We start from the raw sequence: 19,181 nt of genomic DNA, 5'->3' as shown, positions 1-19,181 counted from the left end.
GTTGGTGTTATACTGCAAACGACATTACGTTTCCCATTCCCTATGAGCAAAGGGAAACAAGTGTTAATTATGCAACCAGATCTTTCAAGTGCTTTTGACCTTGTTGATCATAATGTGTTACTTCTTTTTTTTTTTTTTTAATTTTATAATAAGTTTATTAAATCATAACAATACACCACAGAAAATGCAACAGAACAGAACAAAACACACAATATGGTACAGAGTGCTGAGTTCTAACCCTAAAATTAGTCCTTATTGGATAGAAAATGGTCTAAAGACTTCCATTTGCGGATAGCTGATTTGTGTCCAGACAGGGAGAGTACTGCAGATTGCTCATATTTTTTTATAAAGCAGAATCCAATTCCACCACACCACCACATTCACATGGGAATTATCCTTCCAGTGCGAAATGACCAGTTACAGCGCAACTGAAACCAAAAAGTCATACAATAACTTATCATTGTCCGTGTAGAGAAATGAGATAAAAAATAGATTTCCATATCACATATTTAGGTAAAAAAGATTCTTGGAAACCAAAAATCTTTTCCAGTTTTTCCCAAACATCTGACCAAAACGCGTTACTTCTAGTTTTGGATGAACTAGGGATATCAGGATGTTGAGTTGGATTAGGGGATTTCTTTCAATAAGATCATATAGAGTTAAGGTGCAGGGAGTTTTCTCTGAGAGTTGGTCTCCAGTATGTGGGGTGCAACAGGGTGTTTAACATCTTACTATCATCTTTGGGAAAGAAATTAGAAGTAGCCAGCTATCAAACATTCATCTATGCAGGCGATATCACCGTTTTATTTCCAGTTGATTCTGAGTTAAGGGATATGTCTCATGAATTAACTCATCGTATTTCTCTGATTAGTGATTGGATGAGTAGCACTTATTTGAAATTGAATAAAGAAAAAAAAACAACAAAATTTCTGCCAACGGACCCTAAAGTGAATTTCAGCACTGAATCAGTTTTCGTAATATGGCATTGAATATAATTTAGAACGTTCTCTTAAATTATGTGGAGGGGCACTTTCGATATAACATCTAAATACCATCAGAGATGTTTATCGCAAAATGTCCAAAGTGTTGAGGACATAATTGAAAAAAAACTATATAAATGTTTCATGAGATTCAAAAATATGTCAAATTGACGTCTGGAAATAATACGTCCCTAAACAGGGGCAAAAAACATCTCCACGGTTTGAAAATACACTATGAAAACATTTAACTAAAAATGTCTGTGATAGTATCAAGATGTTACTTTGGTAATGTCCTGTTTTTTTTTTTGTTTTTTTTGGAACACAAAAAGATCAACACGTACATTCATGAACCTCCACTACCCCAGTTGCAGGGGACTTAAATACAAATCATTATATGCATCTAGCTTCTCCTTCATCAGCATGCAACTATGGAATGCACTGCCAAAGGCCTTAAAAGCAATGCACGACTTAACAGCATTCTGGAAGTTACTAAAGACTAACTTGTTCAAGAAGACATACCATAATGACCCATCATCGGTGACCTAACATCTATCAGAACCAGATATAATTGAACTTTCTTTTTCTGATTGCTTCAATGTCACCAATGAACATTAATGATTTACTCCCCTATCTCTTATACCGAAATGAACTGTTTATCTAACTTACTTTATATTGTACTTTAACATTTATGAACTTTAATGTAACACTACTTTGTATTTCTCATGCCGGAAATGGCGATTGCCCGTCTCGTCTTCCGCCAGGGTCGCTTTACTCATACTACCCCTCTCCTCAAGACCCTTCACTGGCTCCCTATCCGTTTTCGCATCCTGTTCAAACTTCTTCTACTAACCTATAAATGTACTCACTCTGCTGCTCCCCAGTATCTCTCCACACTCGTCCTTCCCTACACCCCTTCCCGTGCACTCCGCTCCATGGATAAATCCTTCTTATCTGTTCCCTTCTCCACTACTGCCAACTCCAGACTTCGCGCCTTCTGTCTCGCTGCACCCTACGCCTGGAATAAACTTCCTGAGCCCCTACGTCTTGCCCCATCCTTGGCCACCTTTAAATCTAGACTGAAAGCCCACCTCTTTAACATTGCTTTTGACTCGTAACCACTTGTAACCACTCGCCTCCACCTACCCTCCTCTCTTCCTTCCCTTTCACGTTAATTGATTTGATTACTTTATTTATTTTTTGTCTATTAGATTGTAAGCTCTTTGAGCAGGGACTGTCTTTCTTCTATGTTTGTGCAGCGCTGCGTACGCCTTGTAGTGCTATAAAAATGCTAAATAGTAGTAGTAGTAGTAATAATGTAAGCCACATTGAGCCTGCAAAAAGGTGGGAAAATGTGGAATACAAATGCAACAAATAAATAAATAAATGTTCCCACGACATACAAGACATCTATATATAGCACTGCAACGGAATTTACGTGCGATGCAAAGAACAACTCACAAAAAAAACTCCAGACTGCCCAAAACACAGCAGCCAGGCTGATATTTGGTAAAACACGATTCGAAAGTGCCAAACCCCTCCGAGAAAAGCTGCACTGGCTCCCAATCAAAGAAAGGATCACCTTCAAAAATCTGCACTTTGGTCCACAAAATTATCTATGGCGTAGTTCCAGGATACATGATAGACCTCATAGACCTACCACGATCATACCTAAACCTACACTACCCAAATTGCAAAGGACTTAAATACAAAACAACTTACGCATCCTGCTTCTCCTACGTAAGCGCACAACTATGGAATGGACTCCCAAAAGTTGTGAAAACAATCCACGACCATCTAAACTTCAGGAAATCAGTAAAAACCAACCTCTTCAAAAAAGCTTACCCCCATCGATCCACTACTACTACTACTACTTAGCATTTCTATAGCGCTGCTAGGGTTACGCAGTGCTGTACAAGTTTAGCATGGGGAAGGACAGTCCCTGCTCAAGAGAGCTTACAATCTAAAGGTTACAAACTATGTAGTCAGTGTAGGTAACTTACAACTTAGGTAGTCAATGTAGGTAGCTTACAATCTAAAGGTTATAAATCCCAACACCCAGCAACACAGCATAACCAATGATCGTACTGGACAATATACAATCTTCATTCCCTTCAACCTTCATGGTGTCTGATACACACCTACCTCATTACACCACAATATAATCTTGTATTTGTTATCAACCGACTTGGTGAACGCCATTACGGTACCATGTAAGCCACATTGAGCCTGCAAATAGGTGAGAAAATGTGGGGTACAAATGTAGCAAATAAAAATAAAATAAAATACTTACAGAATAGTGCATATCCAGGAAATGGTCATTTACGCATATATATGGCGATAAACACATATATGACTTGAATACCGGTATTTACATGCATTCTTCTAGCCTAAATATAGGGGGCTCCTTATAGAATTACCCCCCGAATGCCTAATCCTCCAATCTGCACCTCACTATCTGGATAGAGCCAGCAGGGGTCATCACTCTCTACATATATACACGCGCGGATCCATTTTTCAGTGCGCCTGTAAAAAAGCCTTTTTGGGGGGCTGAAAATGGACGTGCGGCAAAATGAAAATTGGAGCATGTCCATTTTGGGCCTCAGACCTTACCGCCACCCATTCACTTAGCGGTAAGGACTCACGCATTAACCGAGCGGTAATCATCGGCACACATACAATGCTGATTACCACCCGGTTAGCGACATGCGCCAGTAATATTTTCCGGCGTGCATAAAAAATGAAATTACCGCCCGGCCCACGTGGTAGCTTGGCAGTAGTTGTGAATTGGCACAAATTGGGCATGCATAGGCGCCTATGCGGCTTAGTAAAAGGGCCCCTTAACTTTTTAAATGCTATTTGTCAAACTTGGAACGGGTCGATGTGGAGCATCTGTTTACGCTTTCCAAAAATACTAGGACAAGGGGGCATGCGATGAAGCTGCAGTGTGGTAAATTTAAAATGAATCGGAGAAAATGTTTTCTTCACTCAACGCGTAGTTAAACTCTGGAATTTGCTGCCGGGAAAGGTGGTTAAGGCGGTTAACTTAGCGGACTTCAAAAAAGGGTTGGACGGCTTCCTGGAGGAAGAAGCCATAGAATGTTATTGAATGGATGAGGGAATACAGTATTTCTAGGTTGGGCTGGACAAATTGCTTGTTCTTTTGGCTGCTGTCGGTGACAGAGTGATGGGCTCGATGGACCCTTGGTCTGTCCCAGCATGGCGATGCTTATGTACTTATCCTTTTTTTTTTTTTTTTTTTTTAATTTGAACAGTCACTTGCTTTCTCCAGGACAGTTGGACAGCCTGGGCTATATGACCTGGTAGCGCCCAAGAAAAGAAAAGAGGGAATAAGTTGGTAGCCTGAGATATCAGTGCCTTAATGTTGCAATTTATTCTATGTATTACATTATGCGTCTGATGTATTATCTATAAGCATACAGTATGACAGTACCGCTGTATGAGGATTATTTATTAAGGATGAGCTGTTTACAACAACATACCTCATGCCATTAAGAAATGAAAATGAACAGAAAAAAAACACAACATTTTCTGTGTGGGATGGGGGGCATGGTTTGCTGATAGCAACAATATCCAAGTCTGCCTCAAACATCAGGGTGTGCAAATCCTGAACCTTTTTAATTAAACTACAAGCGTTTGTGCTCATTGCTTTCCATTTGTTGCCCATGAACGAGTTGTTTAGGTGTTTTTTTTTATATTCACATCATCTTCTCAACTGCTGTCACACTTTTGCTTTTGCTGGAGGTCATTTCCTGAATTTGCCTGGGTTTTTTTTTTCCATCACTCCCACCCCTTAGTTTAAATGCTGAGAAAAGTACTGTCTGAATTTATCCCCAAGGCTAGTTTTTTCTGTCACAGATAGATGTAGCTCATTATTACAGTATAGCTTTTTCTTTTTCAGTATATTGCCCCATCCCAGTGGTGTACCGAGGGCAGGGCGGTGATGGGCGGTCCGCCCTGGGTGCATGCTGCTGGAGGGTGCAGAGAGCAGCCGCGCGCCTGTCAGCTCCGCTGGTTCCCTGTTTCCATAGGTAGGAAGTACTTCAGAAAAAGCTACCGCCTGAACCAAAGACTTTAGCCCTATCCCCAGTTTTTGGAAAGCTCTCTGCAGTTTGTGTGCTGTTGTTGGCCAGGTCATTTGTCCCCCAGGATTACAATACCACTATTAGAATCCTTACTTTTTTCTCTGATCACATTTAGTGATTATTTGGTGTTATTCCTGTTAGCTGTTTTGCTTTTGACTGCAGCTGCCTAATCTTGCCTGCTGGTTGCACTGGCCCTGGGCTTAGGGTGGAAATGCAGAATGCGCCAGGTAATACTCTTCCTGGCAAATCTCACCCAGTCCCTGCCCTGTCTCCATTCCGACTCCCCACCCCTGCCATCTGTAGATGTGGAGAAGGCCTAGCAGAGAAGGCTTCTAGTAAAGATGCAGAAATGTAAATTGAAGAAGCCGAGTTTGTTTACTCTGCTCACAACTGGTCTTCTCTTTCACAATCTGCACATACTAATATATAAAAGAGGTCATAGGAGCCAACTCTCCGGGCACTGAGCAAACTGAGCTGTGCGCTGCAGGAGTGGCCTAGTGGTTAGAGCACCAGTCTTGCAATCCAGAGGTGGCCGGTTCAAATCCCTCCACTGCTCCTTGTGATCTTGGGCAAGTCACTTAACCCTCCATTGCCTCAGGTACAAACTTAGATTGTGAGCCCTCCTGGGACAGAGAAATATCCAGAGTACCTGAATGTAACTCACCTTGAGCTACTACTGAAAAAGGTGTGAGCAAAATCTAAATAAATAAATATATGGAATGTTGCTACTATTTGAGATTCTACATGGAATGTTGCTAGTGGAGGCGTGGCCTAGTGGTTAGAGCACCGGTCTTGCAATCCAGAGGTCACTTAGCTCTCCATTGCCTCAGGTACAAACTTAGATTGTGAGCCCTCCTGGGACAGAGAACTATCCAGTGTACCTGAATGTAACTCACCTTGAGCTACTACTGAAAAGGGTATGAGCAAAATCTAAATAAATAAATATAATGCTGGGTGCCAACATCCCATAGCATATATCTCAAAAGGGGGTGTGTCTGGGGCATTCAAAAAAAATTGCATACATAGAATACTAGGTCAGTGTGCCTAACTTGGGCACCAGCATTTACGCCAGGTTTCAGCAGGCATAAGTCTGGCATCCAAAGTTAAGACATGGGAATCAGAAGTAAGAGCTATTCTATAAACGGCGTGCACTATGGAAACACAGGGGGGGAGGGGTGGAAGGGGGCTAGGGTGGTTTGAAGGGAGAGGGTTCAGAAGTGTAGGGTTTGGTTCGAAATCCACTAGTTGATAGTGTCGGTTGGCCTCTCTTTAGTTGCCTCACACGTTGTTAGCCAAAGGGAACTGGGAGGTTGATGTTTGGAGACATTTATAAGGGTTTGACATTGACAGTGGCCCAGATGTGCAACTGGAAAACTGGGATTAATGAGCAGTGGCCCATACTTGTTTGAGATGTTGATCACTTACTGGGGGGCCATAAGAGTACAGGCCCCAAGTGGGCGCTGGAGTCAGATGGGGTCACTGCCAGATTTGGAGTGTATCCCAGAGGCTGAGTGCTGTAAAATCAAGCAGACTTAAACAAGAAATGTTATATTGCTAAATGTCGACCAGGGGGAAGGAAGGGGAGGGGAGGGAGTAACTCAGGGGGGAAAATGTTATGATGGTGTTGAACTGGTTGACCTTGACTGTTTATTGGAATAAGTTTGTGATGTTTTGCCATGATGTAAGTGTTGTGTTTTGCAATTACCATCAATAAAAAGGATTTAAAATAAATAAACGGCGTGCACCCTTTACGGAATAGCACTGAGTGACAATTCTTTTTAGTACTCATTTTTGAGCGCTGTTTAAAGAATTGCTTCCTATATGCAAGGAGGGCACACTCTTTTGGAAAGAATGCTATTCTTTCCCTATAATGCCTGCATGTGCGAGCCATTGCACGTGCACACACTATCAGGAAAGAGTATGCACTATTTACAAAGCACGCACTCTCAATGCAGTAGGAATGGATCCTCAGAAGCTTAGCCGAAATTGGGTGGCGGAGCAGGTGGGGGGAAGAGGGGTTGGTGGTTGGGAGGCGAGGATAGTGGAGGGCAGACTTATACGGTCTGTGCCAGAGCTGGTGATGGGAGGCGGGACTGGTGGTTGGGAGGCGGGAAATACTGCTGAGCAGACTTGTACGGTCTGCGCCCTGAATAAGGCAGGTAGAAATCAAGGTAAGGTATACACATATGAGTTTGTCTTGTTGGGCAGACTGGATGGACCGTGCAGGTCTTTTTCTGCCATCATCTACTATGTTACTATGTTACTATATTGCTCTCACGACAACGTAAGGTGAAAAGAAAAATGAACAAAGGTTACTGAAAACAACATGGGAGACAACATGAAATGAACATTTTCTGGCTACTCATCCCTATTTTTTATTCTACACTCCACCTGTAAAGCTCATCAGCCTTTCTGCTGTTCTAGCTTAGGTTAGTTGTTGTACCCTGCAGTGGTTGAATTCTCTTTCAGAAAGGCAGGAAATAAACCAATAATAAATTTCAATCAACATTTTGGTTGTAGATGGGATTTTATCCAACATTCAGAGTTATATTTCCTGACTACTCCTTTCAAGAATTCCCAAATAGAATAGCCAAAAAAAAACCTCCAAGCTGAGCATAAATACCTAACAAGAGGGTCTATCCTACATTACAAATTGTGACTCCTCTTTAAACGTCTTTCCTTATTTCCCAGGTGAAAGTCGTCAGTCACTCTGCTACCCACCTCACTGTTTTCGAGACTTCAAGAAGTTACAAGTAAGTGCAGGATCCAATAAAAGTATGCTATGATGAAAGAACGTGTTAATAGAATGTTGGATTGGGATAATAGAATGACGTCATTTGGAACTATCGAATACCAATGTTTTTATAAGAACTAATCCAGTATTGCCACCCCTTTGGTTACAAGGATGGAGGATCTATGAGACCTTTGTATGGGGTCATGAAGGTGTGGAACAGAGAAGAGCCTTGGGGTAGGTGGAAGAATTCACAACAGAAATGGTGTTTGGTGGGTCTTGTGGGTGTTGGAGGGCTCATACTTTCCACCACAAGTGTACCAGTTACAGTGGGATTTGGGTCTGGGTCTCCTTTACAGTGCATTGCACCAACCACTAGGCTACCCCAGGGACCTGCTTGCTGCTCTAATAGGACTGGCCATAACATCTGAAGCTGTCATAGAAGCTTATATGCACTGTTTCATTCACATCTTGGGGGAGGAGGGGTTAGTTACCACTAGAGGAGTAAGAGGTGTCATTTCTTTATTCCGCCAGTGGTTATCTGGTCATTTAGGGCATTTTTTGTGGCTTGGTCATTATTAAAACAGGTCTAGACCAATGTTTAGCCTTGGATGTTTCTGTTTTGCCCCATTATGGCAGAAGAACCTTTAAGTGTTAGGAATGCCCAAATCCCACTCTTAACACACCCCTGACAACCCCCTTTGTAATTTGGATGCACTACAGCATAGAAAACAGTATAGAAAAACCTCTAAAAATGGGTTTTGAAAATAGTGATTTGGCTGTTTTTGCGAGAAAACCGTCTATCTGCCGTTTTATGCCACTTTTTGGGCGTTATTCTCTTTCAAAAATGAGACCCATAGACATATATCATTTTTTAAAATTGAAATTAGTCAATAATGGGAAAATTCTCTCATTATGCCCCCTCAGAGAGCACACTTTCCCTGTACCCCTTCCCTAGACCTGACATCAGCACCTTCCCCTTTTCTCTTCTACAAAGCCCAGATCTTTCTCCCTTCCTCCCTTTGTACTCTGCACTTCTCTCATTTCCCCAATGTGGACCTTAGAAATACACAGGCTCTAGATGTAGAAATGCAGTATTGGGGGAGGCAAAATGGCTGACAGTGATAGCAAGTAGTTTCACACCTTCCAGAGAAATATCTTCAGATGGGTTAGTTCTTTGTATTCCTCTCATCTACCCACCAGCATTTCTCATCTCCCTCTCTTCCCCTCTGTCTGTCTTTCTTTTTCCTAAGTTTCTTATTCCCCTCCTTCATCCCCCATTTTCATATTTTGTACTCAATCTACTCTCGCTTCTCATCCCCTCACCATTCCCAGCTCCATCCCTGCCTCTCCTTCCTTTTCTTGTCTCCAGGCCATTCTTCTATACCTTATATCCTACTGTATCTCCTTCACCATCTTTTTATCACTATTTCTACCCTCACTCATCCTTGGGAGACCTATTCCCTTCCTCTCATATCCTTCCTCAGTACCCCCATCCCTTTTCAATGCCTCTCATTCTCTCTCCATTCTTCCAGGGCATTCACATACAGGCATATTTTCAAAGCACTTTGGGAGGCTAAGTTCCATAGGTTTCTATGGAACTTTGGGAGGCTAAGTGCTTTGAAAATATGCCTGACAGTCTCAATCTTTCCCCACTCTTCACCCCAATTCTCTTACCCCTAATTTCATACCCTCACTCATTCTCCCAACCCATCAACATACCCCCACTCATACCCTTCAAGGGTACTCACTATACCCTTGAAATTTCCACTCCATCTCTCCCATCCGTAATTCTCTGCTCTACTCCTCAACACTCTCCCATTCAACCATCAAGTCCCAGCCATCTCCTGCTCTGTTCCCCTACCCTCCCAAATCCTAGTCACTTTCTCTGTTCCCCTTCTCCCCTCAGTCCCATCCATCTTCTGCTCTGTTCCCCTTCTCCCCCCAAGTCCCATCTTCTGTTCCCCTTCTTCCCCCCTCTCAGTTCCATCCACCTTCTGCTCTGTTTCCCTTCTTCCCCCCTTGCAGTCCCATCCATCTTCTGCTCTGTTCCCCTTCTTTCCCCCCTCCCAATCCAATCCATATTCTGCTCTATTCCCCTTCTTCCCCCCATCCATCCATCTTCTGCTCTGTATCTTCTTCCCCCCATCCCAGTCCCATCCATCTTCTGCTCTGTTACCCTTCTTCCCCTCTCCCAGTTCCATCCATCTTCTTCTCTGTTCCCCTTATTTCCCACCTCAGTCTGATCCATCTTCTGTTCTGTTTCCCTCCCCCTGCTCCAGTCCTATCCATCTGCTGCTTTTTCTCCTTCTCTCCTCCTGTCTTACCCATCTCCTGCTTTGTCCCCCTTCTCCCTCTAGTCCCATCCATCTTCTGCTCTGTTCTCCTTCTTTCCCTCAGTCCCATCCATTTTCTGCTCTATTCCCTTTCTTCCCCCCCCTCCCAGTTCCATTCATCTTCTGCTGTGTTCCACTTCTTCCTCCCTCCCAGTCCCATCCATCTTCTACTCTGTTCCTCTTCTTCCCCACCTCACTCCCATCCATCTTCTGCTCTGTTTCCCTTCCCATGCCCCAATCCTATCCATCTGATGCTTTGTTCCACTTCTCCACTCCAGCCTCACCCATCTTCTGCTTTGTCCCCCTTCTCCCCACCAGTCCCATTCATTTTCTACTTTATTCCCCTTTTCCCATTCCCACCCTCACCTCAACTCTCCACATCCCTTCTATCTTCTGTTCTTTCCAGGGTCTCCAGACCTTTTGAGATTTCTTTTCTCTCCATGTCCACCATCATTCTGTGTTCCTATCTGTACTGTCCAGCATCTCCCTTCTGTGTCCCTGTTCCTCCCTCATCCTGCTTCTCCCCCTCTCTTCAATTTCTCCTATACCCTATACTCTTCAATTTTCTCCTGGTACCAGCATCTCTCCCTCTCTCTCCCCCTGCCTCCTCCCCATGGTGTAGCATTTCTCTCTCTCTCAAAACTGCTTTGGTTGTACCACAGAAAGGCTGACTATCAAATCCACGACACTTTACCCCCTTTAACCTCTCACTCACTCCCTTCCCTGGGTCCAGCTTATCTCCTACTCTCTTCCCCACCCATCCATCCAATTTCTCTCTTTTCCCACCTTTACTCACCCCCCATCCCAGCATCTCTCATTTCACCTCTTTCCCTGTGGATCCAGTTTTTCTACCCCTCTCTTCCCCATTCCATCATCCAAATTCTGTTCCCCCCCCTCCACAATCTGGTATTTCTCTCCTTCCTGCCCCCTCCCACATGCAATGCGGCAGCTTTTTATCCTTTACTTCCCCCCCTCCAATCTGAGGGTGCGGCATCTTTTATTTCCTTCACATACATGGTTCCAGTATCTCTCTTTCCTTTCCCACTCCCTGCAGTGCTGTACTCCTCCAATCTTCCCGTGAGTCACCAGCAGCATCAGTGATGTAAGCACTCTGCTGTCCTCAGCACCAAAAACTTTCCCTCTGCTGCATCCTGCCTATGTGGGAACAGGCTTATTAAAAAAGAGATTCAGATTTAGAGTTTCAGATTTCATTGCTCTGAGATTGCACTTTTGAACATCCTCATAAGATATTGAAAATGGTTAGATTTTCTTTGAGCATCTACAGCAAACCAAGTGAAGTGAATAAACTGTTAAATTTTGAAACTTCAGTTGGAGTTGCTCTTCTATTGTTTAGTTGTTCTTTTCCATTGTCTTATTATCCTCAACGATACTTGGACCTTGTTTTAAATTAACTCCTTACAATGTAACCATAATTATGTTATAACAGATTGTACTTCCATTACTACACAGCTGTGTTTCAGCATACAAGCCTATATCAGGAGTGCATTACAACTGTGTATGCTATGAATCCAGCATGTATGTTGTAGTCAGGAAAAGTAACAAATTTATTCGCAAATCCAAGCATACGTTTTGCTGAATGTCTGAGTTAGTTCCAACATCAGCAGTGAGTATCTGACTGCATCAGTAACAGAGTCGTGACGCAAGCTTGTATGCCGATACACATAAGAACATAAGTGTTTCCTCCTATTTGTTTTAAAAGCATTTCCATGCAATTTAATTCAGTAACTTCTTTAGCCTTTCCTCGTAGTCGTATGGGAGCAGATCCTGTTCTAAAATCGCAAATGCAACATCTTTGTAAGCCACAATGAGCCCGCAAATAGGCGGGAAAATGTGGGATACAAATGCAATAAAATAAATAAATAAATAAATATTGCCAGTTCCTTAGACTTTGATGATTATGCTCAGATATTGAGGTTTTTAAAGCTAAATTGATAGACATGAATAGAAGATTTATTGAAAAAGGGTACCCACAGGATTATGTGAGTAGGTGTTATCACCAAGTATTAAGCATAGAAAAAGGAAAGGCCAAGAAAAGATGACAAATTAGAATACACATTGAAATTCACTCACATGTCTAGAGAGGTTGCAATAAAATAATTGGTACATCGTTCAGAGTTTAGAACATTTTTCTAGTAAATCTATCACGATAGCTTATGAAAGAAGAAGGAATCTGAAAGATTATGTGGTACCATCAGCTTTACCTAGAAGAGAGGTAAGACAATTAAGATCTAAGCACTAACAGTTATATGTAAATGCTTAGAATAATGGTATTTATGTGCATGTGTGTGCATATCTTTATTGGGATTTATTAACCACCTTCATGAAGAGATTCACCCAAGGCGGTGTACAGCAGATTCAATTTAATATAAAAGTTACAATTTGTTAACAGCATAACAATAGTAAAATAACCAAATACAGTCAATGAAGTAAACTTGGAAATTGCAAATTGAAACCTAGTACTAAGATGATACATCTCAAGTTCTGCTAGTATTTTATTTATTTAAAAAAATGTATATCCCACAACATATACGCTGTGCAGCTTACAATATTACACACGTGGAGGGGCATAATCGAACATGAACGCCCATCTCCATGGGCGTCTATCTCCGAGAACGGGTATGAGAAGGGGCGGGACAAACCATATTTTTGAAAAAAATGGGTGTCCATCTTTTTTTCCGATAATACGGTTTGTGCTGGGCAAATGCATCGGATTTGTGCGGATCTGAGCTGGGCGGTTTCATTCTTCAGCGATAATGGAAACTGAAGGTGCCCAGCTCAAAAATGAACAAATCCAAGGCATTGGGCCGTGGGATGGGCCAGGATTCATAGTGCACTGGTCCCCCTCACATGCCAGGACACCAACCGGGCACCCTAGGGGGCACTTGTAACAATAACAAAAAACATTAAAATACCTCCCAAGTCCATAGCTCCCTTCCCTTGGGTGCTGAGCCCCCCAAATCACCCTCAAAACCCACTGCCCACAACTCTACACCATTACCATAGCACATATGGCTGAAGGGGGGCACCTACATGTGGGTACAGTGGGTTTTGGGGGCGGTTTGGAGGGCTCCCATTTTCCAGCACAAGTGTAACAGGTGGGGGTGGGGGGGTGGGCGGGCCTGGGTCCATCTGGCTGACATCCACTGCACCCACTAACAACTGCTTCAGGGACCTGCATACTGCTGTGATGGAGCTGGGTATGACATTTGAGGCTGGCATACAGGCTGGAAAAAAAGTTTTTAAAGTTGTTTTTTTTGGGTGGGAAGGGGTTAGTGACCACTGGGGGAGTCAGGGGTGGTCATCCCCGATTCCCTCCGGTGGTCATCTGGTCATTTAGGGCACTTTTTTGTGACTTGTTCGTGAAAAAAAAGGGTCCAAAAAAAGTGACCCAAATTTGTGCTAAAAACGCCTTTCTTTTTTCGATTATTTGCCGAGGACGCCCATCTCTCCTCGGCCGATAACCACGCCCCAGTCCCACCTTCACCACGCTTCCGACACGCCTCCGTCAATTTTGGTCGTTTCCGCGACAGATTGCAGTTGAAGACGCCCAAAATCAGCTTTCGATTATACCAATTTGGGCGCCCACGGGAGAAAGACGCCCATCTCCCGATTTGGGTTGAAATATGGGCGTCTTTCTCTTTCGAAAATAAGCTGGATAGTAAATTATGTATCCACAAACAGATAAAAACATAAATCAGAATAATGATCTTATAAAATGTAACTATCCATGAACCTCCACCCAAACTCCTACAGAAATCAAAATCATTCAGCTCTAAAAACAACAACAAATAAGCCTTCAATTACTTCCTAAAATGTAAAGAATGAGTAATATTTCTTAACTCAAGTGGTAGAGAATTTCACAAAACCTCCCCCGTAACCCTCAAAATGGCTGCTCTATAGGCCTTGTCGGATCTGGTGAAAAGAAGGGACATATAATAACAGCTTATCCACCGAGCATAAAGAACTGCCATAAGACTTTTATGGCATGCCCATTGCTTGACCACGTTTTTCTCCTCTTCTCCAAGGTCATCACTAAAAACACTACTTCTCACCTTTAAGGCTTTTTGGGTAGGTCTTCCTGAATACTTATCTTCTGTAATGATCTCCTATTCCCCATCCCATGTTCTTCGATCCCTAAAAGATCATTGCCTGGTTCTTTCAGGTCCAAAACAGGCAACTCTTGAATTGACCATGCACAGAGCTTTCTTTTTTGCTGCAGCATTCCTTTGGAATACCATGTCCTTAGCTATACGTGCTGAACTATCACTGAAACAATTTAAAATTGCTTTGAAGACCCGGCTTTTTACTCTTGTCTTTAACCCTGCATAGAGGCGTGGTGTCCATCTATCTGGGTTAGCTTTCCTTTCCCTGCCCCTTACATCCCCTTCCCCACTCCCTGATTCCTGCAGCCCCTTGTGATTCATCTACCACCTCTTTTTTTCCTCCTTTTCAGGACTTTTGCTGAGTTTTTGAGATTTTCTTTCCTATCCAAAATTGTAGTTCTTTTCTTACTGTTTTTGTTTGTTTGTAAATTTTAGTCTGTACACCACTTGGTCTGCCAGTTAGTAAGGGCGGTACAGTAAGTGAAATAAATGAAATGAAAGACCTAATCATCAATGGAGCCTCCTTATGCAATGCTCTGTAAACCAAAGTCAAGATCTGAACTGAATTCTCCATGAGATGGGTAACCAGTGGAGCCTCTTCAAACCTGGTGATATATGATCAAATCACCACCACCTCAATAGCATGCGAGCCGCTGCATTCTGTGCAACCTGCATTGCTCCAAGGGAATGTCCCAATCTTCCTAAAGTTCTCTTGCCTCAACAAATCATGCAGTTTCTTCACCAATCTCGACTTTAAATAAAACCCCTTTTTTATAAGACGTTGCATTTGCGATTTTAGAACAGGATCTGCTCCCATACGACTATGAGGAAAGGCTAAAGAAGTTACTGAATTAAATTGCATGGAAATGCTTTTAAAACAAATAGGAGGAAACACGTATGTTCTTATGTGTATTGGCATACAAGCTTGCGCCAGGAGTCTGTTACTGATGCAGTCAGATACCTACTGCTGATGTTGGAACTAACTCAGACATTCAGCAAAACGTATGCTTGGATTTGCGAATAAATTTGTTACTTTTCCTGACTACAACATACATGCTGGATTCATAGCATACATAGTTGTAATGCACTCCTGATATAGGCTTGTATGCTGAAACACAGCTGTGTCGAGTCCTGTGTCACCAAATATTGATGACTTCTCATGCATTTCAACTGAAACTCAACAAAGAAAAAACACACTGTCTCGTCTCATCTCAACACAGCGTGGACAACCCCACAATTATCAGCAGATCACACCCTCCCTATCTCAGACAGCCTGAAAATCCTCGGCGTCACAATAGACCGCTACCTAACACTAGAGAACCAAGTGGCATCCACAACAAAGAAAATGTTACGCAATGTGGAAACTCAAACGCGTAAAACAATACTTCCAGAGGGAAACATTCAATGATACAATCAATGGTACTAAGCCATTTAGACTATTGCAATGGAATCTATGCAGGATGTAACGAACAAACCTTAAAGAGACTCCAGACCGCTCAGAATACAGCAGCCAGACTTGTCTTCAGAAAAACCCAATACGATAGCGCAAAACCCCTCCGCGAAAAACTACATTGGCTCCCAATTAAAGAACACATTGCTTTCAAGATCTGTACAATGGTTCACAAGATTATCTACGGTGAAGCCCTGGGATACATGACAGACTTGATCGACCTACCTATGAGAAACACATCCGAATCATCACGAACGTACCTAAACCTGCACTACCCAAGCTGCAAAGGACTCAAATACAAATCAGCCTACGCATCCAACGTTTCTTACATAAGCACCCAATTGTGGAACATATTACCAAAAGCCATGAAAACCTTGTACGACCACCTACACTTCCAGAGAACACTAAAAACCTATCTTTTTAAAAAGGCATACCCTACCAACCCAACAAATGCCTGATCTCTGCAACACAATAACACTAGAATTCAAAATGCACAAAACACAACTCTCCGACTGTTCAACGGCCTTATGTGGCTGTCTCACATGAACTTTACCTCATCTCAACATCACTCTGTATTTGTAAACACCGGAGACTGCAAACACACCTCCAGTATGATGTAAGCCACATTGAGCCTGCAAATAGGTGGGAAAATGTGGGATACAAATGCAACAAATAAATAAATAAAAATAAAAATGACTGTTCATACTTTTGATAATAAATTGATGTGACTTTTACATCTTGGCCTCTCTTTGTTTTTGGATCTCACTTTTTCTTTATTGCTGTAGTGATCCGTGAGGCATTCTTTCTCCTTTTTTGCACAGTTATTTACACCAGCTCTGTGGCTGATGGAACCACTCGTGCCTAACTTTTAAGCATGTATATACTCAGGCTACGTTCTTTTACAGAATAGGGCACCTTTTTGTTCCTTTATAGAATAGACTAGTACAAGATACCAACTTATAGAATCACTTTCCATGTGTATACACGCATACTTTATAAAATACTATAGCAACTTCATGCACATCCTAAAAATAAATAAAATAAAAACATTTATTCCCTTTTTTTTCAGACCATCACAATTATGTAGCCCATACAAGCTCACTCTTCAAAGCAATAGGGCTATGGTATTCTTCATTGATTCTTGTTTTCAACTTCATCTTTCCATACTCTTTTGCATGCTTTATTTAAGTGTCAGTTTGATTATGGCAATGTGGTGTTGTTGGGACTGTCTACTGCCAGTCTTAGGAAGTTGCAAACTTTGCAGAATACTGCAATTTGATTGTTGAGGAAGACCCATCGTTTTGATCATGTGACTCCATTGTATTTATGTTATCACTGGTTGCCAGTTTGTTATAAGAAGTTTTTTAAGGTCTTGATTTTAATTCCTAGGACTTTTATGGAGAAGCTTCCCCCACATGTTGCCCAACTGATTATTCCTTATTTACCTGAGCATTTGTTACGACCTGCAAATGACTGTAGGCTCTCTGATATAATTATTGGGAATATCTGGATTTATATTACAACAAGGAAAGTTTATTTTTTATATTCTAGGGCAATTTTGGAAGTTAAATCATTTGAAAATTCTGGTCCCACCCAGAGAATTGCCTTAACAGTAGTTAGCTGGCACTTGGGACATAAAATGAGATTGAAGGGGGGCAGACTCAAAAAAGATGTCAGGAAGTATTTTTTCACGGAGAGGGTGGTGGATGCTTGGAATGCCCTCCCGCAGGAGGTGGTGGAGATGAAAACGGTAATGGAATTCAAACATGCGTGGGATATGCATAAAGGAATCCTGTGCAGAAGGAATGGATCCTCAGAAGCTTAGCTAAAATTGGGTGGCGGAGCAGGTGGGGGGAAGAGGGGTTGGTGGTTGGGAGGTGTGGATAGTGGAGGGCAGACTTATACGGTCTGTACCAGAGCCGGTGATGGGAGACGGGACTGGTGGTTGGGAGGCGGGAAATACTGCTGGGCAGACTTATACGGTCTGTGCCCTGAAAAAGACAGGTACAAATTCAAGATATGAGTTTATCTTGGGCAGACTAGATGGACCATGCAGGTCTTTTTCTGCCGTCATCTACTATGTTATGTATATGTTCCTACCCTGAGTGTAACCAAAAAATATATAGGGAACGAGGCAAATGGTAGCTGTAATACCTTAAAAAAAAGTGATGTACAAATATTCCACGTAAGGTGGAAAGACAGTCATGGTGTAGGTTACTGAAGCTCTCACAGCGCACAGCTGTCCCAAGTCCATAACCCTGTCATATATACTTTTCAATCATTTGTCAAACCACCTCCTCCCTATCAAAACATACTTTATTACAGCTACCGAATCAATGATACACCATCTAATGTCTCCAGGCATATACTTATCTTGCTAATGCTGAACCAACAGTGCTTGTGTGTGTTGAAGAATGCATGAATTATAAGGAACAACACTGGATATTTCATCTTAATACTGTCATACCTTTTGGTTTGGACATGGAGCTTGAATGGATGATGGTTACCTGAGTTACCTGGATTCTGATTGACTGGCTGAGTCACATGGAAGAGATCTGAATGATGAAATAAACTGTCGCAATTTTTGTGGTTTAAGACTATGAGAAGAAAATGGTAAATTTGGTCAAGTGAGTAGGATTCTTGACACTGGGAGTCTTTTTTTTGTTATAAATCCTGTTATCTAATAGCTTTTTTTTTGTTCTAATTGTAGATTATGATGCTGTAAACTGAGGTGGGCTAATCCCCTTGCGACAGTCAGTTGGCATTACATGAATTTGTGTTGGGCTCCCACTGATTGCTGCATCTGTTTGAGCTAAACATTTGCATACGAAATCTTTATAAAAATTGGGAATTTAAACATGTTGTTTGGAAGATTATTGTTTTGAAAAATGAGGATTTTAATATAAGTTGAATTGAAAAAGAGGATCCATGAGGAATACTAATGCCATATTGCTATGAAGAGTGAGCTTGAATGGGGGGGGGGGGGGGGGGGGGGGGGCATACAATTCTGATGGTCCAGAAAAAAAAAAGGGAATCACTTTAATGATATCTCTAGCTATATTGTTTTTTGGAGTGAGTGAAGCTGCTATAATAATTGATTATTTTTAGCTCCAAAATGCTAACTTTTGAAGGGAAGCGCATATATTTACCACTGTGCCCAAAACTACTCTCCTGGGAACACATGTGAGTGACATTGCTGAAGGGTTAAAAGGTAAAGTTTGCCTTTTTGCGGATCATACAAAGATTTGTAACAGAGTGGACACTCGGGAGGGAGTGAAAAACATGAAAAAGGATCTGCGGAAGCTAGAAGAATGGTCTAAGGTTTGGCAATTAAAATTCAATGCGAAGAAATGCAAAGTGATGCACTTAGGGAGTAGAAATCCACAGGAGATGTATGTGTTAGGCGATGAGAGTCTGATAGGTACGGGCGGAGAGGGGGATCTTGGGGTGATAGTAT

At 42.1% G+C, this 19,181-nt stretch overlaps 1 protein-coding gene across 1 annotated transcript in view; it reads left to right on the top strand.

Moving 5' to 3' along the window:
* Positions 1 to 19,181, top strand: part of LOC115462226 — a 43,729-nt gene that overhangs the window by 10,693 nt on the left and 13,855 nt on the right. The window contains exon 3 of the mRNA XM_030192235.1: positions 7,775 to 7,836. Within this exon, the coding sequence (XP_030048095.1) occupies positions 7,775 to 7,836 (62 nt within the window). The remainder of the gene's footprint in view (positions 1 to 7,774; positions 7,837 to 19,181) is intronic.

The sequence above is a fragment of the Microcaecilia unicolor genome, chromosome 2, assembly GCF_901765095.1.
Source record: "Microcaecilia unicolor chromosome 2, aMicUni1.1, whole genome shotgun sequence".
Lineage (NCBI taxonomy): Eukaryota > Metazoa > Chordata > Amphibia > Gymnophiona > Siphonopidae > Microcaecilia > Microcaecilia unicolor.
This window is presented reverse-complemented; position numbering and strand designations above follow the sequence as displayed.